The sequence below is a fragment of the Dendrobates tinctorius genome, unplaced genomic scaffold, assembly GCF_039654945.1.
Source record: "Dendrobates tinctorius isolate UK_male_01 unplaced genomic scaffold, ASM3965494v1 ptg000103l, whole genome shotgun sequence".
Lineage (NCBI taxonomy): Eukaryota > Metazoa > Chordata > Amphibia > Anura > Dendrobatidae > Dendrobates > Dendrobates tinctorius.
Window position 1 is genome coordinate 36,561,054 of NW_027361771.1, and position 26,847 is coordinate 36,587,900.

General features: G+C 47.5%; 1 protein-coding gene across 1 annotated transcript in view; it reads left to right on the plus strand.

Annotated features, from left to right (window-relative positions):
* Window positions 1-26,847, plus strand: part of LOC141100197 (uncharacterized) — a 51,482-nt gene that overhangs the window by 19,123 nt on the left and 5,512 nt on the right. Inside the window, exons 3-8 of the mRNA XM_073588521.1 lie at window positions 2,588-2,670; window positions 2,763-2,841; window positions 2,933-3,027; window positions 3,560-3,679; window positions 3,832-3,964; window positions 15,835-15,935. Of these exons, the coding sequence (XP_073444622.1) occupies window positions 2,588-2,670; window positions 2,763-2,841; window positions 2,933-3,027; window positions 3,560-3,679; window positions 3,832-3,964; window positions 15,835-15,935 (611 nt within the window). The remainder of the gene's footprint in view (window positions 1-2,587; window positions 2,671-2,762; window positions 2,842-2,932; window positions 3,028-3,559; window positions 3,680-3,831; window positions 3,965-15,834; window positions 15,936-26,847) is intronic.

Here is a 26,847-nt window from a genome sequence, read left to right on the forward strand (position 1 = left end):
GCATTTGTCAGGTGTATGGCTTTTTCTGGTCTTTTGCTTCCCTTCCCATGTTGTTCTAGTTTAAAGCTCTCCTTACAAGTGTAGCAAGGCGACTTCCAAATACATGCTTACCAGTCTTCGTAAGGTGCACCCCATCTCTAGCAAGTAGTCCATCGTATAAGTAGTTCACTCCGTGATCCAGAAATCCAAATCGTTGCTGACGGCACCATCGACGTAGCCAGTTGTACCCCCTTATAGGGCCCCCCTGGAAGCCTGGGACCTTAACCTGGTCCTAAGTGCTCTGCAGGAATCTCCGTTTGAACCACTGCAGGATGTCTCATTGACATACCTCTCATGGAAAGTGTTTTTTCTCGTTGCTATAACATCAGTCAGGCGGGTCTCAGAGTTAGCTGCTCTATCCTTTCGAGCCCCATATCTGATCTTTCACCAGGATAAGGTGGTTCTCAGGCCGGCCCCTCCTTTCTACCAAAGGTCGTTTCCTCTTTTCACGTTAATGAGGACATTGTCTTGCCCTCGTTTTGCCCAGCACCATTACACCAGGTGGAAAAGGCCATTCATACGTTGGATCTAGTAAGAGCTCTCAGGAAGTATGTGTCACAGATGGCATCCTTTCGTCAGACAGACACCTTGTTCGTGCTCCCAGAGGTTCGTAGGAAGGGACTCGCTGCTTCAAAGTCGACTATAGCCAGGTGGATTTGTTTGGCTATTCAAAAATCATACCGCGTCAGGGGCGCACCTGTTCCAGCAGGGATCAGGGCACACTCCACTCGTGCGGTGGGCAACTCTTGGGCCCTTCGGCACCAGGCATCAGCAGAACAGGTTTGCAAGGCTGCAACCTGGTCTAGTCTACATACATTTTCATAGCACTACAATATCCATATCCATGCTTCAGTGGACGCAAGTATGGGCAGAAGGATTCTCTAGGCAGCGGAAGCACACCTACAGATAGTTGGTACTTATGGCTTAAACCGTTGGGTCAGTTTCCCACCCTGACTGCTTTAGGACGTCCCACGGTCCTGTGTCCCCCAATGAGGTGAAGGAGAAATAGGGATTTTTGTGGTGCTCACTGTAAAATCCTTTTCTCCGAGATGCTCATTGGGGGACACAGCACCCACCCTGTTAGACTGCTGTTTCTTTTTTACTTTCCTTTTTGATAGGTGGGTTTTTCTTGACATGTTTTACCTGTGTTAAAGTTGATTTTTTTGTTCTCCTACTGCTTTTGCACTGAATTGGTTCACTTAGAGCCAGCGTGAGAGTGTATACTGCGGAGGAGGGGCTAAATGTTTTTCTGTTCACTTAGTGTCAGCCTCCTGGCGGCAGTAGCATACACCTACAGTCCTGTGTACCCCAATGGGCGTCTCGAAGAAAAGGATTTTACAGTGAGTACCACGAAAATCCCTATTTTTAAATTATTTAAATAATAATTTAAAAAAACAGCGTGGGTTCCCCCCCTTTTTTTGACAATAAGCCTTGCTAAAGCAGAGAGCTGGGGGCTGGTTGTCTCAGGATGGTAAGGGGCCATGAATATTGACCCCCCCGCAGCTGCTTAGAAAAGACACATCTATTAGATGCTCCAATTCTGGTGCTTTGCCCGGCTCTTCCCACTTACATGGGTTAGTAATTGTGTCTTATAGACATTTCTCCATTACCAATTTTTTAGTTATATTGTAAATAAAGACACGGCAAGTATAACATCCTTTATTAGAAATAAAACATAACTATACAGATATACTCACCTAACAACCATTCCATTGAAGCCCTTGTCTCTTGAAATAAAACAAAAATAAAAAAGCAACAATATCCCTCACATTTCCAAAGTTCTGTCCCACGCAGTAATCCATGTCTGGGGATAAATAGTTTTCAACTTGAACAGTGCCAAATGCGACCATCCAGGCTGAGAACCACTGATGAATGAGCTGCTGCAAGCGCAGCATCAGTGAGCAGCGGTGACCTCATCGAGATTACTGCTGGTCACTGAGGCTGCGTTATCAGCTGGGCTGAACTGTGGTGACCTCAGCACCATGAAAGAAAGTCACTGAGTTAACTGCAGTTCAGCTCAGTGAGTTCACCACAGATGGTCAATTCACTGAGCTGAACTGTGATGAACACAGACACTAATATCTCTGGTACTGGTTTTACCAGTACCGGAAATATCAGGACTTGTGAAACCGGCCTTAGACTATTAGATCAGCTGCTGAGCTGTCATTGGCATCTGGGAAGGATGAAAGCACAGGGCCCCATAGAAGACTGTGTAGAAATGCCCAGTTGGACTGCAAAGCAGAGATTTCACATAGAATCTTACAGAAGAAACAAATGTGAATATCTCAACGATGGAGAGAGGCAGCGCAAAACGGGAAAACAGCGGTAGAATCAAGAAGGCTCAGGGTTTTTTACAAGGTGTTTAACTCATTTATCAAGTGACAAATCTTCTTTAATATACAGTTCTGATTTAAACAAACTATAATTTTCATCTCTTACTTATAAGGAGATGCTTGTAAAAATGACATCTGGAGTCCAATTGGCTGCTCCACTCGTTTTTATAAATCTACAATTTATTTACTGTAGTTGTTGTTTCTGTTTCCTACAGATGAACCCTGTGAGCTGAATTCCAGCCGGCTGGATTCTCATGACTGCCTAAAAGAAAATCACAATTCCCCTCAAAATCTTCAGGTAAATTGTTATAAATCCCAATTGAATATTTTAACGTCAATTTATTTGACCAGTGTCATTGTTTATTGATAGTTTTTTCTCTGTCCGTTCAGGGTGAGGATGTGCTAGCCATTAAAATTGAAGCTAAAGTCAAAGAAGAGAACGGGATGTACATGAAGACTGATCTGCAGTGTAAGGAATTTTGGGTGCCACCTAAATACCTCAATCATCTAATCATCACGTATAGCGATGTATAAAGTTATTGTGTATGGTTCTCTTACAGATGGATCCGGTAAGAGAACAAGACCAAAGAGATTCCCCAGTCCAGTGTATGCTCAGTATTCAGATGAAGAGGACAGTGTTACACAAGAGTATCAGGTAGATGGAACCAATGTCTGAAAACATATCTCATTAAAGGGAATCTGTCACCATGTTTTTTCTATGTTGTCTGAGAGCAGCGAGATGTAGGGGCTGAGACCCTGATTCCAGCAATGTTTCACTTGCTGGTTTGTATGCTGTCATTTTAATAAAATTACTGTTGTCTCTGCTGCAGATCCAGCAGTGCTCACAATGCTGAGCCATGAATGACTCCAGACACACTTCTGATTACCAGCATTCTGTGTAATCTGTATAATGACAGAAAGCAGCCACTCAGTGGTGGGAGCAGGGTTACACAGAGCAGGAGGACTGTGTGGCACAAGACAGCTAGTCCTGTGGTGATAATCACCTGCTGATAAAATGCTGATTTTATTGAAACTACAGCACACATCCTAATGAGTGATAGATACATTACTGGAATCGGTGTCTCTGCATCATGCTGCTTTCAGATTAAATCTGCTGATAGATTCACTTTAACATTAACTTATTAGACTCAAGTTACTGTTAAATTATTTTTACCCTGGCTTTTCAGGGTGATGATCAGCTTGACACTAATATGAAAGATGAAGACGAGGAGTCAGAGAGATGTTCCAGTCCGCATTATTCCCAGCATTGTCCAGAGGATAATCATAATATACTACAGTATGATCCGGTAGACAAAACTGAGCAATCTATCAAACCTGTATATGGGTTGTTTGGTTCTTGGTGGTCACACAGTTCTGGATGTTTGATGAGTTCTTATGCTGATCGCTTGCACTTCTCTGTCTCTTGTATTGCACTAAACTGTTACCTATGTCAAATTAGGATGATGATGATCTGGCCAATATTAAAGTGGAGATAAAATCAGAAGATGAGGATGAGTCTTATGTGATGGGTAACCAGCAAAGCAGAGAGGCGGAAACCCCCAAAACTTTGACCAAAAGTGGGAAAAAAACCTGTAAGTTGAGTGAAGATCCACCTTGGAGCCACATTGAATGCCTATGTACAGCAAATCCTTTGTAGAAAGATATTTTTCTTTATCGCCTTATTGGGGGACACAGAATACCATGGGTGTATGCTGCTGCTGCTAGGAGGCTGACACTATGCAAAAACAAGAAAATTAGCTCCTCCCCGGCAGTATACACCCACCGACAGGCACCAAGCACCTCAGTTTGTGCTTAGTGTCTGTAGGAGGCGGACCGGGATCTCCCCAGATCCGAAGTTTTAATCCAATTTTCCTTTCAGGCTTAGTTTGAACTTTTTAATTTTCTCCCTCTTTTGTCTTTTAGGTTTTTTCCATTGGGAAACAGGGTATAAGTTATCACCCTGATTTCCTATATCATGCGGCTGAGTGAGCAGTGTGGTGTCACCCACATCGCAACTCTCAGTACTGCAGGCAGGACTTTTCCCTATCACCTTCCGGTGATAAGGGTTGCGGACAGGTGGCTGGTCCTTGCCGAATCCCCCTCCTCACCCCTTTCTCGGGACAGGGCTGAGAGGAAGACGGCGATCGTAGGTGTTCCAAGAAAGCCGTCTTCTGCAGGATGCGGGTACAGAGGACTCCTTCCCCTCCCAGCGGCCTGCCGTTTCCCCGTGGGCCCCTGTGTTCATCCTCTTCAGGGACGTCAGGTAAGTGCCTGTACGTTCCCTCTGGCCCCGCATAAGCTTCAGTGACATGGGAGAAGAAGGGACCTTGTTGGTTTCAGGTCCACAGATTTGAATCTCCCGCCCTTTTCTCCTGCCGCGCGCTCAGCCGCTTGCGTTCCTACACTCTCCCTGCTCTAGTCAGGGAGTCTATGGGGATCTCCTCACTCACCGCAGCGTCACAAGCAGCAGGACCTGGATTGCATCCTTAGCGCGGTATGTCGGGCATGGGGCTGCGGCGCCGTCAGGGTGGGAGGAACTTTCACTTTCACTTTCCCCTCAGCGCGGGGAACTCCTCTGCTCTCCCTCCTCCCTTCCTGAGCGCGCTCTTTTCAGCGCGCCCTTTCTAGCCCATCACAGGGCTTCTTTCTCCCTTGAAGGCCAGCCCCCCTCTTCTGCCATGCCCTCTCCGTCGCTATTAACCAGTCACAGCGCGGCCGCTAAGCTCCGACCCCATCTCCCAGCACAAGGTTTTCCTGATGCCTGAATCACTCCTTCCTGCGCTGATTGGGGGACACTTCGGCGTTTCTTCTGCTGCTCGCACAGAATCTCGGTAGGCTCGGCTCTGAGGCAAGGATTAGCTCTCCTCGGCAGTTATTCCCTAATTTCTGCGGCCATTCAGTGCAGTTTACTTATGCCCAACCCTTCAGGGGATCTCTGCTTCAGGCCCACTGCTACCTATTACGCCTGTGCGCGCTGTAAAAAGAAGTGGGCATCGGGTCAGTCGTCCCCATTCTGCCCCCCCTGCAGTCCTTCAAATATGTCAGCATCTCAGGAACGCACAGAGTCCCGGGCGGAGGGCGCTCTTCCCTTCTCTCTCCCCCCGGAGTGGGCCGTTACAATGTCACAGTCTGTTTCTGACTTGACAAAAGTATCACAGTCGCTGGTCCAGGTCTTAGAACGATTACCTCAGCTATCCTCAGCCACCTCTGCCCCGACCGCCTCTCGGGGCGAGTTGTCCGCACCTGACCGCGACCTTCAGAGAGACAGACAGGGAAGGACTTCTAGGAAGCGGGCTCTGTCCACTTCATCTTCGAGCTCGCAGGGCCCTTCCGCTCCCAGGCCTCCTTCTCCTTCCTCGGATGACAACCTTCAGTCAGGCGATGATTCTCATTCGGAAGCTAGCTCAGAGGGGAACAGCGTTTCTAAAACGCGGGACATGGTCGATAGTCTTATTGCAGCTATCTTCCAAACACTAAAACTTAAACAGGATGAGGCTCCACCTCAGGAAAGCTCGGTTCTCCTTAAACGAGCCAGACCTCCGTCTCGAACCTTTCCCAATCACAACGATTTCGATACTACCTTATCCAAACACTGGGAGCGCCCTGAGCAACGTTTCTCAGGCCGCAAGTACTTGGACGTTCTGTACCCCTTTGACGCAGAACTGCTCTCAAAGTGGTCCAAGGCTCCCGAGGTAGATCCTCCAGTTTCCCGGATAGCCTCAAAAACGGTGCTCTCTCTGCCAGACGGGGCATCGCTCAAAGATCCTACTGACAGGCAGATTGAATCTCTGGCTAAGTCTATCTTTGAGGCATCTGGCGCCTCTCTCTGCCCTATTTTCGCATCCGCCTGGGTGGCGAAGGTCATTTACGCTTGGGCAAAAATTCTTCGCAGAGGCATCTTAGCGTCAGCTCCTCAAGACGAGTTGGCAGATCTTGCAGATCAGATAAACCAGGCGGGAAAATACCTTTTGGCCGCCTCCTTGGACGCGGCCGGCTGCGTAGCAAGGGCTAACAGCAACATAGTAGCTGTACGCCGAGTCCTTTGGCTAAAGTCATGGAATGCGGACACTACTTCGAAAAAGTCGCTTACCAATCTGCCATTCCATGGCTCTAGGCTCTTTGGAGCAAAGCTGGATCAGATAATTTCCGATGCCACTGGAGGTAAAAGTACTTCGCTTCCCCAATCTCGTCCAAAACGTCCTTTCAACAGAAGGGGTTTTCGACCATTCAGGCCCTTTCGTCCCTTCTCTGCCACGGAGAGAGCCACTCAACAGGATCGGCCGCCCGCCACCAGGGAGCGGGATCAGAGGAAACCTTCCTACAAGCCCGCTCCTCGCTGGAGATCTAGAGGACAATATTCCAGATCTGCAGGAGCCAATTCCGGCAGATTTTCGTCTAAATGACGGGTCACCCCCACCTGGAATTTCTTCCAGGGTGGGAGGCAGACTTTCCTTTTTCGCGGATGCTTGGCTGTCCGTTGTCGATGACGCTTGGGTCAGAGAACTCGTCGCATCCGGATACAAGATCGAATTTGCTTCACTCCCGAACAGACGGTTTTTCCGGTCTCGGCCTCCGCGACAGCGGACCCAGATTCCGGGTTTTCTGCAGGCCATTTCCTCCCTTCTTTCCGCCGGAGTCATTGTTCCCGTTCCCTCAGACGAACGGTTTTCCGGGTTCTACTCCAATCTCTTTGTAGTCCCGAAGAAAGACGGCTCTCTTCGTCCTATTCTGGACCTCAAATTGCTCAATCGCCACGTGAAGATTCTTCATTTCAGGATGGAGTCTCTTCGGTCGGTGATTGCTTCCATGGAGCCCGGGGAATTTCTCTGCTCGGTGGACATTCGGGATGCCTATCTGCACATTCCAATTTGTGTGCAACATCAGAAGTATCTTCGATTTGCGTTTCAGGGAGACCACTTTCAGTTCACAGCTCTTCCTTTCGGCCTAGCTTCAGCGCCCCGTGTTTTCACGAAGGTGATGGCGACCGTCATGGCCATCCTTCGCTCCAGAGGGATCCTCATCATCCCTTATCTGGACGATCTTTTGATCAAGGGTTCGTCTCGCCAGGACTGTCTCCGGAGCCTTCAGATAACCCTGGACACTCTCAGCCGCCTAGGTTGGCTGGTCAACAAGGAGAAGTCCATTCTGATCCCCACCCAGCGTCTGACCTTTCTGGGTATGGAATTCGACACGAAGCTAGCCCGTGTTTTTCTTCCAAAGGAAAAATTTACAACTCTGTCCAAGGGCATCAGAACTCTCAAGAGGCCTGCTCCCATTCCCATTCGGTTCTGCATGAAGGTCCTGGGGAAGATGGTGGCCTCCATGGAAGCTGTACCCTTTGCGCAGTTTCATCTTCGCCCCCTCCAGCTGTCTCTGCTTTCAGCCTGGGACAAGACCACCATGTCCTTGGACCGTCCTATTCGGCTTCCTCTCAGTGTGAGGCAGTCTCTCACTTGGTGGCTACGGCCGGCGTCAGTTCTCCAAGGGAGGTCCTTCCTTCCGCCTCAGTGGCAAGTCATCACCACCGATGCGAGCCTTCTAGGATGGGGAGCCGTGTTCCATCAGAAAGCGGCCCAAGGCCGCTGGAAGCCACAGGAGTCTCTCCTCCCAATCAATCTTTTGGAGATCAGAGCAATTTTCCTGGCCCTTCTTCATTGGCAGCCCCTCCTCTCCGGCAAGCCGGTCCGTATTCAGTCGGACAACGCCACGGCCGTGGCGTACATAAACTATCAGGGGGGCATGCGCAGCAAACAAGTAATGTCAGAAGTGGCCAAGATATTACGCTGGGCAGAACGTTACGTTCCGACAATCTCCGCCGTCCATATTCCAGGGGTGGGAAATTGGGCAGCCGACTTTCTGAGTCGCCAGGGCCTAGCGTCCGGCGAATGGTCCCTGCACCCCGCGGTTTTCTCTCAGATATGCTACCGTTGGGGCACCCCGGATGTCGATCTCATGGCATCTCGGATGAACCACAAGGTGCCGCAGTTCGTAGCCAGGTCCAGGGACCCTCTAGCCGTCGCGTGCGACGCACTGGTGACTCCGTGGTCCCAATTTCAACTTCCGTATCTGTTCCCGCCTCTGGCATTGATCCCTCGAGTGGTCAAAAAGATAAAATCGGAAGGCGTACCAGTGATTCTAGTCGCTCCAGATTGGCCAAGACGGCCTTGGTACGCGGAACTGGTCAACATGCTCGCGGACGTTCCCTGGAGGCTTCCAGGGAACGTCCACACCTTCTCTCACAAGGCCCTCTTTACCACGAGAATTCTCAGTCTCTGAGTTTGACGGCATGGCCGTTGAGACCGCAATTCTGAAGGAATCAGGTCTGTCCAGTCAGGTTATTCAAACTATGATCAGAGCCAGGAAACCAGCCTCTTCCTGCATTTACTATAGGTACTGGAAGGCTTTTTTCCGTTGGTGCGATGATAAAAGAGTCTTCCCAATGTCTTTTTCTATCCCATCTATCCTGGGGTTTCTTCAGTCTGGGTTAGACGCGGGTCTGTCCCTCAGTACGCTCAAGGGCCAGGTTTCCGCTCTCTCTATCCTCTTTCAAAGAGAGCTAGCTTCTCTACCACAGGTCAAAACCTTTCTGCAAGGGGTTTCCCACGTGGCTCCTCCTCATCATTCGCCAATAGACCCGTGGGATCTCAACCTCGTCCTTAGCGCTCTCCAGAAGGCGCCGTTCGAGCCTCTCCAGGACATTCCTTTGTCCCTTCTCTCTTGGAAGGTCACCTTTTTGATCGCCATTTCATCCATCAGAAGGGTTTCTGAATTGGCGGCCTTGTCATGTCGTTCCCCTTACCTCATTCTCCATCAGGACAAAGCCGTCCTCAGGCCCGTTCCTTCTTTTCTTCCAAAGGTGGTTTCCGCTTTCCATATCAATGAGGATATCGTCCTTCCTTCTTTTTGTCCGGCTCCATCTCATCCTCTTGAGAAGTCTCTCCACAAACTGGACGTAGTTAGAGCCCTGCGTGTCTATCTCGCCAGGACTTCTTCCTTTCGTCTGTCCGATTCCTTGCTGATCATCTCTGAAGGTCGCCAGAAGGGCCTTCCGGCTTCCAAATCCACGATCGCTCGCTGGATTCGTTCTACCATTCTGGAAGCGTATCGTCTTCAGGAAAAGCGGCCCCCTCCGGGAGTAAGAGCTCATTCCACCCGGGCTGTGGCGGCTTCGTGGGCTGCTCGTCACCAGGCCTCGGCCATGCAAATTTGCAAGGCTGCAACCTGGTCATCTTTGCACACCTTCACGAGGTTCTACAGGGTTCATACCCAGGCCTCGTCTGATGCTGTGGTTGGTAGGAAGGTTCTGCAGGCGGCGGTGGCTCACTGGCCGACCTAAGCCTTTCGGTTACTTTCGTTCCTTATTGCTGTTCCCACCCTTGGGACTGCTTTGGGACGTCCCATGGTATTCTGTGTCCCCCAATAAGGCGATAAAGAAAGATGGATTTTTGGTTCTTACCGTAAAATCTCTTCCTTGGAGCCTTCATTGGGGGACACAGCACCCTCCCTGTTTAAGTTGTACCGTGTTGGGTCTTAGAGTCCCTTGTTGGGTTGGTACATATGGTTCGAGTTTTTCTCGTTGCTTCTCCTACTGCTTTTTCACCAACTGAGGTGCTTGGTGCCTGTCGGTGGGTGTATACTGCCGGGGAGGAGCTCATTTTCTTGTTTTTGCATAGTGTCAGCCTCCTAGCAGCAGCAGCATACACCCATGGTATTCTGTGTCCCCCAATGAAGGCTCCAAGAAAGAGATTTTACGGTAAGAACCAAAAATCCATCTTTTTCTGTTGTCTTCATTTTTTTATTTTTTTTCTACTATTTCAGATATTCAATTATTTTTTTCCTAGGGCTAGCTTAGTTTAAGAAAGCAAAACCTCTTCATGACCACCATGTGTAATTTGTTGCCTTTATGTGCGCAACACCATTTTACACTAGCTTCATACTTACATTTTATTAATTATCTTGGGTCAGTCGGGAAGAAAATGTTTTTCTTTTTACCATAATTTGCTTCAGGTATTAAAGAAGCACTCGTCCAATCAAAGTTTTTATCCTCTTCATATATTGCAATCATCATATTGTATAGTACTGTGTACTTACAATTGCTCATTTCTTTATCGCTTCATTGGGGGATTCTGGTAACCATGGGTGTATGCTGCTGTCGCTGGGAGGCTGACAGTATGCAAAAAAAGGAAAATTAGCCCCTCCTCAGCAGTATACACCCACCGACAGGCACCAAGTACCTCAGTTTAAGCTTAGTGTCTGTAGGAGGCCGATGTGGATCTGATCCCAGATCTGCATTTTCCCTTGCAAGTTTCTTGTTTGTGTTAATCTTTTCCCCTTTGTTTTTCAGATTCATCTTTCTAGGGTAATATGGTCTAATTTCTCACCCTGTTTTCCCGTATGGATGCAACCGAGAGAGCAGTGTCGTGTCACGCTCATCGCCCACTCTCGGACCCGCAGGCAGGAATTTTTTCCCTGTCACCCTTACGGGTATTTCAGGGCAATTCCCGGTGGCCAGTCCTTGCCTTTTCCCCTCCTCACACCTCTCCTCGGAGAGGGTTGAGAGGAAGACGGTGGTCACCACCGGTGGCCTCCCCCCGTCTCATAAGGGGTTGATGCCATCTTCTGTACAGCCTGGAGACGATGCGGGAAAGAGGATCCCGGATCCCTGATGCCAGTGACCCTCTCACTCCAGAGGGCTTCTGATGTGATCCTCATCTGTGAAGAGGAATCATGGACTCACCTGCCAGGTATGTATGTATCCTTGGACCTAGATACGCCAGGTTGTCAGGAAATGGTTGACAGTCTCATACAGTAGAAGCCGTCAACCAGACTCTGGGGATTGAGGATGAGTCCACCCTCGCTTCGGGGCCATAAGGTGTCATTTAAGCGAGTCAAGCGCCCCCATAGAGTATTTTGCACTCACCCTGAGTTTGAGGACATAGTGCAACAACACAGAGAACGGCCAGACAGGTGTTTCTCGGGCCAGAAGGCACTCGAGGCGAGGTATCCCTTTGCCCCGGATTGTTGTAAAAAATGGACAGAATCCCCAACTGTGGATCCACCTGTGTCATGCTTGGCTATGAGAACACTACTATCCGTACCTAGTGGTTCTTCTATTAAGGATCCCACTGATCGCCTCATAGAGAACTTGGCTCGCTCAGTGTTTGAGGCATCAGGATCAGCACTCTCTACTTTGTTCGCAGCAACGTGGGTAGCCAAGGCCATGATTTCTTGGTCAGAATCATTGAACAGAGCCTTGCAAGACATAGATCTACCAGTTGAAGTATCAGAGATCGCAAATCAGATAGCTATGGCGGGGGACTACTTGATCAATGCATCTTTAGATGCGGCCAACTGCACGGCACTTGCGGCCGCAAATGCAGTCTCCATTAGGAGAGCTCTATAGTTGAGGACATGGCGGGCCGATTCAGTTTCAAAAATGTCCTTGACATCGCTACCATACCAGTGCAGCCGCCTATTCGGAGAGAAGTTAGATCAGCTCATCTCCGATTCCACAGGAGGGAAGAGCGGTTTTCGCCCTAAACAAAGGGTCAAACTGCCGTTTCGTCACCAGTTTCAGGCACGTTTTCGGGCCTTTCGCAACCCCGGGTGGACCACAGCGGCCAATTCCGCCGCATCAGGTTGCCCCAACCAGGATAGGGTCCGACAGGTCTCGTATAGAGCCAACCCATTGGGGAGAGTGCGTACTAACCAGCCCAGGTCGAGTGGATCCAGGTCCCAAAGATCTTCAGCCAAATGACTCGAGGCATTTGCCAGGCGACACAAGCAAGGTAGGCGGCCGCTTACTCTGGTTTCGCCACGTCTGGCTCAATGTCGCACACGACGCATGGGTGAGAGAGCTGGTGTCCTCAGGGTACAAGATAGAATTTGTCAGGTACCACCCAAAACGATTTTTTCATTCCCGGTTTCCCAAGGGGATACCCGGGCAAGGGTTCTACTAGGATCCATCGATTTACTCCGGCACAACGGAGTTATTATTCCCCTACCGGAAAACGAGAAGACTCAGGGTTTCTATTCCAACCTGTTTGCAGTCCCCAAAAAGGATGGGACGGTCAGGCCCGTTTTGGACCTAAAGCTCCTGAACAAATTTGTCAGGATCATTTCTGGATGGAGTCTCTCTGTTCAGTCATTTCGGCAATGGGGCAAGGAGAATACTTGGCCTCTATCAATATCCAGGACGCCTATCTACATATCCCCATTTTCCCTCCGCATCAAAGATTTCTATGCTTCGCCATCAGCGGTCTACATTTCCAGTTCGCAGCGCTGCCCTTCAGGGTAGCCACCGCCCCCAGAGTGTTCACAAAGGTCATGGCAGTCCCCGTGGCCATCCTGCACTCCCGGGGCACAGTCATATTGCCATACTTAGGCCTGTTTCACATATCTGTTTTATAGCTTAGTCGAAACCCGCCAAAATGGCGGAAAACTGATCCGTTGGCGGATTGAAACAAACGGGTGAGACAAGGTCCTAGCTCTCCGGCAGGGAGTTCGGATACTTCGCCAACCACTTCCTCACACCATCTGTTTCGACATGAGGATTCTAGGAAAAATGGCGGCGGCAATGGAAGCGATCCTGTTCGCCCCCTGCAGCCTGGGACAGTCACTCGAGTGGTGGAAGTCAGTTCCTCCCTGCTTCAGGGGAAACTTTTTCCCCCAGACCATTGGCTGGTGGTCACAACCAACGCCAGCCTCCTCGGATGGGGAGCGGTTTTTTGCCACCACACGACCCAGGGATGGTGGTCGCCGCAGGAGGCACGCCTTCCAATCAACTTGTTGGAGATATGGGCAATCCGGCTGACGCTGCAACATCTTCCACACCTAGCAGGCTACCCCGTCTGGATTCAGTCGGACAACGCTACAGCGGTGGCTTACATAAATCTCCAAGGGGGCACCTGCAACAGGGCAACCATGTGCGAGGTAGGGCACGTGCTTCGTTGGGCCGAGAGGAACCGCACGGTGATATCGGCGGTCCACATCCCGGGTGTAGAGAACTGGGCGGCAGACTTCCTCAGCCGGCAGGGGCTTGCGTCCGGGGAATGGTCACTACACCCCGAGGTCTTTCAGCAGATTTGCCAACGGTGGGGAACACCGGATGTGGATCTGATAGCCTCCAGGGTGAACGCCAAGGTGCCCACGTTTGTCGCTCGGTCCCCGGGACCCACAGGCAATCGCCGTGGATGTGCTGGTTCTGCCATGAACCAGTTTTGCCTCCCGTACTAATTTCCCCCGCTGCCACTACTCCCGAGGGTCATCAAGAAGATCAAGGCGGAAGGGGTTCCAGTGATTCTGCTGGCCCCGTCGGGCGTGGTACTTAGATCTAGTGCAGCTGCTTGCCGACTTGCCATGGCGACTGCCTGAGCGCCCAGATCTACTTTCGCAGGGGTCGATCTGCCACCTGAACTCGGGCCCTGTGTTTGATGGCTTGGCCGTTGAATCTTGGATTCTGACTCATGCAGGGTTTGGGCGCAAAGTGGTTGCTACAATGATTAGCGCCCGGAAGCCTACCTCGGCACGAGTTTACTACCACACCTGGAAGGTTTTCTTTTCATGGTGTCGAACTGCGGTTGTTCTCCTCTGAGATTCTCTATCCCTATCATCTTAGCCTTTCTCCAATCTGGCTTAGACTCAGGCTTGGTCCCCAGTTCTCTCAGGAGACAGATATTGGCTTTATCCGTACTTTTTCAGCGCAGGATTGCTACCAATTTGCAGGTAAAGACTTTCATCCAGGGGGTCTCCCGCTTGGTACCTCCCTATAAGGCGCCTATGGACGCCTGGGACCTTAACCTGCAGGAAGCTCCATTTGAATCGCTACAGGATGTCTTTGTCATACCTTTCCTGGAAGGTAGTGTTCTTCGTAGCTATAACATCGATTAGGAGGGTCTCTGAGCTGGCAGCTCTATCTTGTCGAGCCCCGTTTCTGACTTTCCACAAAGATAAGGTGGTTCTCAGACCAGCTCCTCCTTTTTTGCCAAAAGTCGTTTCCTCGTTCCACATCAATGAGGATATTGTTTTGCCCTCTTTTTGTCCAGCATCGGTCCACCGTGTGGAAAAGGCCCTTCATATGTTGGACCTGGTGAGAGCACTCAGGAGGTAGGTGTCACGGACGGCACCCTTTCGTAAGTCAGATGTGCTGTTTGTGCTCCCTGAAGGTCACAGGATGGGACTCGCTGCCTCAAAATCGACCTTAGCCAGGTGGATTCGGTTGACTATTCAAGAATCTTACCGCATCAGAGGCGCACCAGTTCCAGCAGGGATCAGAGCACACTCTACTCGGGTGGTGGGCGCCTCTTGGGCTCTTTGGCACCAGGCATCGGCAGAACAGGTTTGCAAGGCAGCAACCTGGTCCAGCCTGCACACATTTGCCAAACATTACAATATCCATGCTCAGGCTTCAGCGGATGCGAGCCTGGGTAGAAGGATTCTCCAAGCAGCAGTGGCCCACCTTTAGACAGGAGGTGCATGTAGCTTGGATCCCACCCAGGGACTGCTTTGGGACGTCCCACAGTACCTGTGGGATGAGGCGAAGGAGAAACATAGATTTTTGTGATAACTCACCGTAAAATCCTTTTCTCCGAGACGCTCATTGGGGGACACAGCACCCACCCTGATAGCCAAGTTGGCTTCTGTTTGGTTAATTAATATGCTTTTTTGATTGATATTAGGGTGGTGTTTTTTCAAGACATGTTGTTACCTGCATTAAGGCTGATGTTGTCTGATTTTTGTTTGAGCTCCTACTGCTTTTGCACCAAACTGGTTCCGCCCGCAATCGGGGCGAGGGTGTATACAGCGGAGGAGAAGCTAACCTCTGTTTTTCACTTAGTGTCAGCCTCAGGCGGCAGTAGCATACACCCACAGTACCTGTGTCCACCAATGAGCGTCTCGGAGAAAAGGATTTTACAGTGAGTTATCACAAAAATCCATGTTTTAATCATGTGATACCATAGAACTGATGGAAAACAGAGTAATTACCTGGGTAGAAAGGTAAAATGAGCAATTGTAAATACAAAGTGCCATATAATATGATGAATGCAATATATTAAGAGGATGCAAATTTGGATAAAATGCTTCTTTAAAATGATCCTAAGGGCATGTTTACACAGATAAAATAGATTCTGATGGGATTTCCTTGTTACAGTCCATGTAAAATCCACTTGAATTCTGTCATTGTTTTCACTGTGAATCTGTGCCGCAGTTCATACATGGCAAATTTTTCTGCACTTAAATTTGAAATTCGTTCTGCATGGAGAACCAGTATCAAGTTGATTGTTGATAGTGAATTCTTATGGATTCTGCTCGGAATTCTCCCATTAAAATAAATGGGAGGTGAACTATTTTCTGCAAATGCACGTGGTTGCTTTTTTGGCATGAATGTGCATGCAGTTTGGGATTTTAAAGCAGAAAGAAAAATAAACCCAACTTTATAAAGAGGTCGAAACTTTCTCTGCAGCATCCCGGAAGTCATATGGTGGGAAAAGGAGAGGCAGGATTGCAACACACAGGAAAGTCTACCGGAGGATGGATATGGATGTTGGCACACTGATCTCTGAAGTAAGTGTTAATTTTCACCCAGTAGCTGCACTTTCATTAGAGGGGTATTCCCATCTCCAAGATCATATTCCAATATGTAGTAGGTGTAATAATATTAGGACATACCTCCAATTAGAAATGTAGTATAGTTTTTCTGATTCGCTATGTCTTTTCTCATGTGCAGGCATTGCAGGACCTTAGCTATCCATGGTTACAACCACTAGCAACTAGCTGTCACTATATCAGTGATCGTAACCATGGATACCTAAGGTCCTGCAATGCCTGCACATGAGGAAAGAGACATAGCGAATCAGAAGAACTATACTACAATTCTAATTGTGGGTATTTCCTAATATTATTATTACACCTACTACATATAGGGATAGGATCTTGGAGATGGGAATACCACTTTATGTCACCCAGACAGCACTGTAATGCTATTTTACCTGCAGACTAACCCTGTATCTGTAGGTAATTAGTGTTTTTAAAAGTGACAGGTTCCCACTCTATGACTAACCATTCATTATCCCCCATCTGGGCAGATTTAAAAATATCAAACTTAGAAGACATTTTTAACGGGACGGAATTTTTATCCTTTCAAACACTAAAAACTACATATAATATCTCCTCGTCCCTGTTTCTCGAATACCTTACTCTTAAGGATAATCTAAAAATATTTCTCGACAAGAAACTAAACTTCACTGAGTCATCCATAAAAATACTAAATAATTGTGGTCATCGTATTTTCTGGAGTCATGGCTTTGTTTATGATAACTACAACCAAGATACGGCCTTGACAAAAAGCCCTTCAATGCTGAGTTGGGAGAAAGACTTAAACTCTTCCTTCAGTGTAGAAGACTGGGAGGACTCTCTCTCTTTATCATATCACTCCGTACTCTCCATGTCATTGCAGGAGACCCATTTTAAGGTTGTATCACGTTGGTACTATACCCCCAATAGACTTGCCCATATTGGGACTACGAACTCGCCTCTATGCTGGAGGGACTGCGGTCAGAAGGGAGACATCCTACATGTTTTCTGGAGTTGCCCAACGGTTAATATCTTGTGGTCGCAGATCTCCTCCCGCATCATTAGCAAACTTACAGGCAAAACCACAACCCTCACACCTGACTCGGCCCTACTTTCCCTTAATCTAGAGGAATTGGACCCTGCCTTAAAAGATATAGTCATCCATGTTTGTCTTGTGGTAAAAAATTCCATTGCATTCCATTGGAAGAACCGTTTCCTTCCCAAAGTTGATGATATCTTACAGTTGATTGCACAACATAGATCCCATGAGTTGCATTTCGCATTGGCTAATGACCAATTCAGTAACTTCTACAGGAAATGGTCTAAATGGGACCAAACTTTCCCTACTCCTATTACTTGAATGAATCCTTTAACACTTAGTAATCTCGATATAAGAAAAGCTGTTTTAGTTTTGCCTCTGACATAACTGATCTTGTATCTACTATTTGACATAGGGTTAGATCTGTAATGACACTCATTATACTCATTTGTGTGTTTTTATGTTCTTTATTGCTATTATTCTATTGTACAATCTTGTATTCTACATATTTAGGCGTTGGCAAGATACGTTTGTAAAATGACATCATTAATGCATGTTTTGCATTTTCTGTACATGATGTCAACTTGTAATTTCCCTACTTCCCCTTATCTTTCCTTCTCTTCCCATTCCCTTCCCCCCCCTTCTTCCCCTCTCCCCATTGTTTAAAAGAATAAAATCTTTGGAAAAAAAAAAAAAGTGACAGGTTCCCATTAGATGGAAACAGTTACAGAACCTGACAGTTTCCAACTGCTACTACACACCTACTTCTTTATAACAATAAAGTGTTTAATGTAACTTATTAATGATTCAGTCAGTTAACCCCTTAATGTCCACAGACGTGCACAGTCCGTCATGGGCGGTTGTAAGTTACCGCACCAGGACGGACTGTGCACGTCATGGCTTTGAACTGCCACTGCATGTAAACACGCAGGGACAGTTCAGTGCCGACAGCTGTCTATGACAGCTGACAGGCACGGCAAGGAGTGCAGGGACCCTTGCAGTCGGTCCCTGCACCTCAAGCGCTGTGATTGGTCAGTCAATCTGACTGACCAAGCACAGCAGCGATTGGGCAGGAGAGGCTGAAATTTCAGCCTCCCCTGCCCGATCTCAGTGCAGGAGCTCAGCGCTGCAGTGGCTGATCTTCTGCACTGACAGCTAGGAGCGGCGCCCCCGCCACCCCTTGCTGTTAACCCCCTCACTGCTGCGATCGAGCGCAATCGCCACGTTCAGAGGGGGAGGCAGAGGGTAGGGGGCTCCCTCTGCCTCACACCGGCGTTCCCGCGATGTAATCGTTGGGCCCAACCTGTGCCATGATGACCCGGAGGTGTCATGACAACCTCTGGGTCATTTACCTACAGAAAGCTGCTTAGACCATGCTCACAGCATGGTGACAGCAGCTTTCAGCATAGGCATAATACATTACAATGCTGGAGCATTGTAACGTTTTATACCTAAAGTGAAAGTCCCATAAAGGGACAAGGTAAAAAAAAATAAATATTTTTAAAAAAAATGAAAAATAATTAAAGAAATCCCCTAAAAATTCCCCTAAAAATACACATTTTTATGTAAAAGAAAGAAAAATAAACAAAAAAATACACATGTTTCGTATCGCCGTGTCCGTAATAAAACCATCTATAAAAGCGCTACCCTAGTTAACCCCTTCAGTGAACACCGTAAAAAAAAGTAGCAAATTATACCTTTGGAAAAAGTGCAATAATAATAATAATAATAATTTTTTTATTTATATAGCGCCAACATATTCCGCAGCACTTTACAATTAAGCGGGGACATGTACAGACAATAAATTCAATACAAGTTAAGACAATTCAAACAGTGACATTAGGAGTGAGGTCCCTGCTCGCAAGCTTACAATCTACAAGGAAATGGGGGGACACAGTAGGTGAGAAGTGCTTGTTGCAATAACATGCGATCAAAAAGACGGATATAAATAAACATGGTACCGCTGAAAACGTCATCTTGTCCCGCAAAAAAAGAGCCGCCATACAGCGTCATCAGCGGAAAAATAAAAAAGTTATAGCTCGCAAAATAAAGTGATGCAAAAATAATTATTTTTTCTATAAAAGTTTTTATATTGTGTAAAAAACACCAAATATAAATGAGGTATCGCTGTAATCGTAGTGACCCGAAGAATAAAGCTGCCATACTAATTTTACCACACGCAGAACGATGAAAAAAAAGCAAACCCTGAATTGCTAGCTTTTGTTCATTCTGCCTCCACAAAAAATCGGAATAGAAAGCGATCAAATTATGTTATGTGCCCGATAATGGGACCAATAAAAACGTCAGCTCGTCCCGCAAAAAACAAGCCCGCACATGACCCTGTCGGCCGGAATATGGAAAAATTATAGCTCTCAAAATGCGGCAATGCAAAAATTTCTTACAAAAAATTCTTACAAAAAAAGCGTCTTTTAGTGTGTGACGGAAGCTAAACATGAAAAAAGGATATAAATCTGATATCGCTGCAATCGCACCGACCCGAAGAATAAAGTCGCCTAATCACTAATGCCACACGAGGAACGGCGTAAAAAATAAAACCAATTCTTCACCTGCTGTGGATTTGTGCATTCTGCCTCCCAAGGATCGCAGTAAAGCAATCACAGTGGTTTACCCCACATATGGGGTATCAGCATACTCAGGACAAATTGCATAACAACTTTGGGGGTCTAATTTCTCCTGTTACCCTTGTGAAAATAAACATTTAGGGGCAAAAAGATCATTTTTGTGGAAAATAAATATGATTTTTTTATTTTCACGGCTCTACATTATAAACTTCTGTGAAGCACTTGGGGGTTCAAAGTGTTCACCACACATCTAGATAAGCTCCTTGGGGGGGGTCTAGTTTCCAAAATGGTGTCACTTGTGGGGAGTTTCCACAGTTTAGGCACATCAGGGGCTCTGCAAACGCAACATGACGCCCACAGACCATTCCATCAAAGTGTGGATTCCAAAACGGCGTTCCTTCCCTTCTGAGCTCTGCCATGCACCCACACAGTAGTTTACCCCCACATATGGGGTATCTGCGTACTCAGGACAAATTGCACAACTTTTGGGGTCCTTTTACCCTTGGGAAAATAAAAATTGGGGATGAGAAGATCATTTTTGTGGAAAAAATATGATTATTTTATTTTCACAGCTCTACGTTATAAACTTCTGTGAAGCCCTTGAGGATTCAGAGCTCTCACCACACATCTAGATAAGTTCCTTGGGGGGTCTAGTTTCCGAAATGTGGTCACTTGTGGGGGGTTTCCACTGTTTAGGCACATCAGGGGCTCTCCAAATGCGACATGGCATCCAATCTCAATTCCAGCCAAAAAAGTCAAATGGCGCTGATTCCCTTCTGAGCTCTGCCATGTGCCCAAAAAGTGGCTTACCCCCACATATCGGCGTACTCAGGACAAATTGCACAATAACTAACTTTTGGGGTCCTGCTACCCTTGGGAAAATAAAAATTGGGTTGGAAAAGATCATTTTTGTGGAAAAAAAATGATTTTTTAATTTTACAGCTCTACGTTATAACCTTCTGTGAAGCACTGAGGGAGTTCAAAGTGCTCACCACACATTTAGATAAGTTCTATTTTCCAAAATGGTGTCACTTATGTGGGGTTCCACTGTTTAGGTACATCAGGGGCTCTCTAAACGCGACATGGCGTCCACTCTCGATTCCAGCCAATTTGACATTCAAAATCTCAAATGATGCTCCTTCCCTTCTGAGCACTGCCGTGCGCCTAAAGATTGGTCTTCTTTCACACATGGGGTATCAGTGTACTCAGGAGAAATTGCACAACAAATATTCTGTTTCATTTTCTCCTGAAACCCTTGACAAAATAAAAAAAAATTGTGTCCAAAGATAAATTTTGGGGAAAAAAAGTTAAATGTTCATTTTTTCCTTCCACATTGCTTAAAGTGAAGTACCTAAAGGGTTAATAAACTTCTTGAATGTGGTTTTGAACACCTTGAGGGGTGCAGTTTTTCGTATGGTGTCACTTTTGGGTATTTTCTGTCATATTGACCCCTCCAAGTGACTTCAAATGTCAGGGGGTCCCTAAAAAAATGGTTTTGTAAATTTTGTTGTAAAAATGAGAAATCGCTGGTCAACTTTTAACCCTTATAACTTCTTAACATAAAAAAAATTTTGGTTCCAAAATTGTGCTGATGTAAAGTAGACATGTGGGAAATGTTATTTATTAACTATTTTTTGTGACATATCTCTCTGATTTAAGGGCATAAAAATTAAAAGTTTGAAAATTGCAAAAAAATTTTCAATAAATAAACGCAAGTCATATCAAATTTTTTTTTACCACTAACATGAAGTACAATATGTCACGAAAAAACATTCTCAGAATCAACAGGATCCGGTGAAGCGTTCCAGAGTTATAAGCATATAAATAAAGTGACAGTGATCTGATTTCAAAATTTAGGCCTGGTCTTTAACCTACAAAATGGCTTGGTCGTTTAGGGGTTAAGAGTGTAGTTTGATCCTGCAGCATTGCATATATTTGTAAGACAGGACTAATCTGGCAGGAAGCATCCCTTTCCCTGGACTAGTTGTGTCTTGGATCTTCTAATCATATCTCTCTGTGTGTGACTGACAGCCTGCAGAACTGTTGTATCAAGACTGCAGCGTGGTTTAGATTTACATCTTAGGCCACGTTCACACATTCAGTGTTTGGTCAGTATTTGACATCAGTATCTGAAAGCCAAAACCAGGAGTGGAACAATTAGAGGAAAAGTATCATAGAAACACGTCACCACTTCTGTATTTATCGCCCACTCCTGCTTTTGGCTTACAGATACTGATGTAAAATACTGAGTGTGTGAATGTGGCCTTATAAGAATAGTCAGGGGTCCTGACCGATTCTGTTTAAAGGGAACCTGTCGGCAGGATGGTGCACAGTAACCTACACACAGTGTCAGGTTGTCGTCGTTATACTGATTAAAATGATACCTTGGAAGATTAACACCTTAGCGACCGCCGATACGCCTTTTAACGGCGGTAATAGAGTGTACTAAAACCACAGCGCCGTTAACTCACGGCGCTGTGGAGAAGTACATAGCGCCCCCCAGTGTCGGATTTTCTCCGGGGTCTCGGCTGCCAGGGGTAGCCGAGACCCCAGAGAACATGAATCGGTCGGATTTTACCGACCCCTCTTTTGCGATCGCCATTATTAACCCTATAATGGTGGCCGCAAAAAAAAAAAAGCCGCGATTATGCATTAAATTTCTCTTTCCTCTGATGTGATCGCACATCAGAGGAGCGAGAAATAGGGTCCCCGATCCCCCCCGGTACCTCTCCGTGGTCCTCTGTCCCCTCCCGGTGGTCCCGCGTCCCGCCGGCGTCCTCCGATGGGCGCCGCCATCTTGAAAATGGCGGGCGCATGCGCAGTGCACCCGCCGGGAATCTGCCGGCTCCGGCTGGCAGATTCCATTCATTATTTTGATCACTATGATAAACGATCATAGTGATCAAAATAAAAAAAATAGTACATAACCCCCCCGTTTATCACCCCCTTATATAGGCAAACATAATGAAATAAAGAAATTTTTTTTTTCAGTTTTCCATTAGGGTTAGGGCTAGGGTTAGGGATGAGCTAGGGTTAGGGTTGGGCTAGGGTTAGGGTTAGGGTTGGGCTAGGGTTAGGGTTGGGCTAGGGTTAGAATTAGGGTTAGGACGAATTAGGGTTAGGATTAGGGTTAAGGGTTTGTTGGGGTTAGGGTTGGAGCAAGAATTGAGGGGTTTCCACTATTTACCAACTTTGGGGGTCTAAAAATTGGGGTCTAAAAAAATCACTTTTGTGGAAATAAAAAAGACTTTATTTTCACGGCTCTGAGTTTATAAACTTCTGTGAAGCGCTTGGGTGTTCAAAGTGCTCACCACACATCTAGATAAGTTCCTTAGGGTGTTAATTTCCAAAATGGGGTCACTTGTGGGGGGTTTCCACTGTTTAGGCCCATCAGGGGCTCTGCAAATGCAACATGATGCCCGCAGACCATTCTATCAAAGTCTGCATTCCAAAATGGCACTCCTTCCCTTCCAAGCTCTCCCATGCACCCAAACAGTGGTTCCCCCCCCCATATGGGGTACCAGCGTACTCGGGACAAATCGCACAATAACTGTGGCGGTATAATTTCTCCTGTTACCCTTGTAAAAATAAAAATTTGGGGGCGAAAAGATCATTTTTTTGGAAAAAAAATGGATTTCTTATTTTCACGGCTCTACGTTATAAACTTCTGTGAAGCACTTGAAGGTTCAAAGTGCTCACCACACATCTAGATAAGTTCCTTAATGGGTCTAGTTTCCAAAATGGGGTCACTTGTTGGAGTTTTCCACTGTTTAGGCATATTAAGGGCTCTCCGAACGCAACATGGCATCCGATCTCAATTCCAGCCAATTCTGCGTTGAAAAAGTCAAACGGCGCTCCATCCCTTGCGAGCTTTGCCGTGTGCTGAAAAAGTGGTTTACCCCCACATATGGGGTATCGGCGTATTCAGGAGAAATTGTACAACAAATTTTGTGGTTGATTTTCTCTTTTAACCCTTGTGAAAATAAAAAAAATTGGTTCTGAATTAAATTTTCCCGTCTCCCATGACGGCACACATGAGAGAGGGAATCCGCCCAGTCAGGACAGGAACCCTACTGAAGATAAAAGGGGCGGTACCTCTCCCTCGCTTCAGTTGGGTTTCCTGTCCTGACAGGGACCCGTGTACTGAAGATCACAAACCTGCTCCACGCCAGCACGAGAGCAGGTTTGTGCGTTGGCAGAGGGAAGCGCCGTCCGCGGGTCCCCCGGGGGCTCGGTGTCCTAGCGGGCGCAGAAGCAGCACGTCCTGGGGCTCTGCCGTGGCTGCTGCGCCGCCCTCTCCCCCTCTGCCGCATCCTGGAGCACGGAGAAAGCAGCGTCAGGAGCGGCCGCTTCCGGGTCGCGCCCCTCTGATGTCACACGCAGGGCACGCTGGGAAGGGGCGTGCCCGCGTGACGTCGGGAGGCGGCGCCAGGATCCAAGATGGCGGCTCCCATAGGGAAAAACGCCGGCCGGCAAGATAAGATCCCGGCGGCATGGCGGGGGGAGGGGCTGTGGGGGTAACCGGAGGAGGCGGAGAGTGCAGTGGATCTCCCTTACATAAGGGGGATGACCACAGAAGATGCACTCATGCCCAAGGCTTCATGATGGAAGTGGGGCAAGATCAGCAGCAGCGACAGCAGCAGCAACAGCAGCAAGATCTCTCGCCAGATGCCAGGCCGGGCCGCCAGCATACCAGGAGCAGCCGCTCGAGTGGTGGGAACGGCAGTCGTAAACGCGACCGACATGACTCTGAGACGTCCAGAAGAAACGTCACAAGTGCATCTGAGGAGCCTCCGAGATCGTTACCCCTGATTGACAGCGGTGGTGAGTGATCTACGTGAATGTCACCCTTATGGTAACGGAGTTCCTTTTTTCTCTGTTTGATCACTAGGGGTCAAGGAAGGCCAGCAGCAAAACCAAAAATAGACAATGCGCCCTATGCAAACACCCACTGGCAGATCCGTGGCAGAAAGACCTCTGAGCTGACTGTATAAATAAAACTATACAGGAGGAAACCCCTGATTTGGTAACCAGCCTTAAGGCGTTAATACAGCATGAGGTGAAAGGTTCCCTAAAGGCAGCCCTTAAAAAGAAGGATAAAAGAGGTCATAGAAGGGATTCTGATTCAGAGGCCTCGCCAGGGCAGAAGGGGCGGGAAAGATCCTTGTCCCCCTCCACCTCCTCTTCCTCTACTCAGTCCTCAGAATCCTCCTCGGACAGCGATATAGGCGGCCGTCCATGTTTCCCAACAGAGGATGTGGAAAAGCTGGTTAAAGCTATTAGGGCTACAATGGGCCTTAAGGAGGAAAAGACTCCTAAATCATTGGAGGATATGATGTTTGGAGGATTGGAGGAAAGGAAAAAACGCACCTTCCCTGTAAATGATAAAATAAAGGCCCTAATTGACAGGGAATGGAAAAAACCTGAGAGGTCAGGGGGCTTGCTTGCCTTCTACATCAAAAAGAAGGTACCCTTTTGAACAAAAGGATTCAGAGACCTGGGAAAAAGTCCCAAGAATTGATGGGGCCACAGCCAAATCCTCAAAAAAGGTATCTCTACCATTAGAGGACTCGGTCATGTTGAAAGACCCGCTTGATAAAAATCAGATGGTTTCCTAAAACATATATCGGAAGCTTCGGCAGGTGGATTAAAGCCAGCGATAACTGGTACCTGTACTGCTCGTGCCCTCATGGTCTGGCTACAACAAATAGAAGACCAGATCAGGGATAGAGTTCCTAGGGACGAAATTCTGTCTAATCTGACACTGGTACACGGAGCAGCGGCTTTCCTAGCGGATTCCTCTGCAGATTCCGCAAGATTGACAGCTAGAGCAGCAAGCCTGTCAAATGCAGCAAGACGAGCCCTATGACTTAAAGGGTGTCCTGGAGACTTACCATCAAAACATAGGTTATGTTCCATTCCATGCGATGGCCAATTCCTCTTCGGAAAAAAACTAGAAGAGATTTTGGAATATGCGGGGGATAGGAAGAAAAGCTTTTCCCCGATTTCCGGGAGAACCTAAAAAGCAGCCCTTTCGGAGGAGGAGATTTAACAGGGGTCGTCCCCCGGGAGATAGAAAAAGCTGGGACTTTAAAGAAAGAAGAGGATCGGGCTATATGTTTAAAGGGCCCTCCACTTCCTCCAAAACATCTCCCCAATGACATCGGGCCGGAGGTAGGGGGAAGGCTTTCTCTCTTCCTTTCCGCCTGGGCAAATATCTCCTCCAGTACATGGGTCCTAAACATAATAAAGGACGGTTTAAAAATAAAATTCATCCATCCACTCAGGCATACCTTCATAATGACACCCAGAAGGAAAGCCCAAGAGCAACAGCTGACCCTGGAGACGGAAGTCTTGGGACTAGTGAAAAAACAAGTCCTACAGGAAGTCCCTGTGCAAGAAGAAGGAAGGGGGTTCTACTCCCCCCACCTCTTCTTAATACAAAAACCAGACCGCTCTTGGAGAACCATTGTCAACCTGAGGAGACTCAATCAGTGGGTAGACAATTGCTCCTTCAAAATGGAGTCAATCAACATGGCCACAAAGATCCTGTTCCAGCATTGCCTCATGGCAGTGATAGACTTAAAAGATGCCTACTATCACATCCCAATTCATCGGGAGTATCAAAAATATTTGAGAGTAGCGCTCTATGTCCAGGGGCAGGTGAAACACTACCAATACGCAGCCCTTCCGTTTGGCCTGTCTACAGCCCCCAGAGTATTCACCAAAGTGATGGCCGAAGTAATGTCTTTTCTTCGTTCCTGGGACATAGTGATCGTCCCAGACCTAGACGACTTTCTTGTAATTGGGAGGTCGGAGTCCCACTGCGCACATCAAGTGAAGGAAGTGATAGCAATTCTAGTAGGACTAGGATGGATAGTAAACATCCCCAAGTCAAGGATAACCCCAGTAAAAGAGCAATCCTTCCTAGGGTTGATATTGGACTCCGAGCAACAACGCTGCCTCCTACCAGAGAGCAAAGTGACCAAGATAAGAGGCCTAGCTCGCACAGCAATACAAAGACCAAATATGACACTGAGGAACGCAATGTCCCTTTTAGGCTCGTTGACATCATGCACACCCGCAGTAGCATGGGCGCAGTACCACTTAAGGCAAGTACAGTGGGAAGTTCTGTCAGCACAGAAACAATTAAAAGGACATTTAGAAGGCAAACTATGTCTCTCAGTGGCTGTAAGAGATTCCCTGCTCTGGTGGACTGTAGAAAAGAATCTAACAGCTGGTGTCCCGTGGCAAAAACCAGTCGAGGACATCATTACAACAG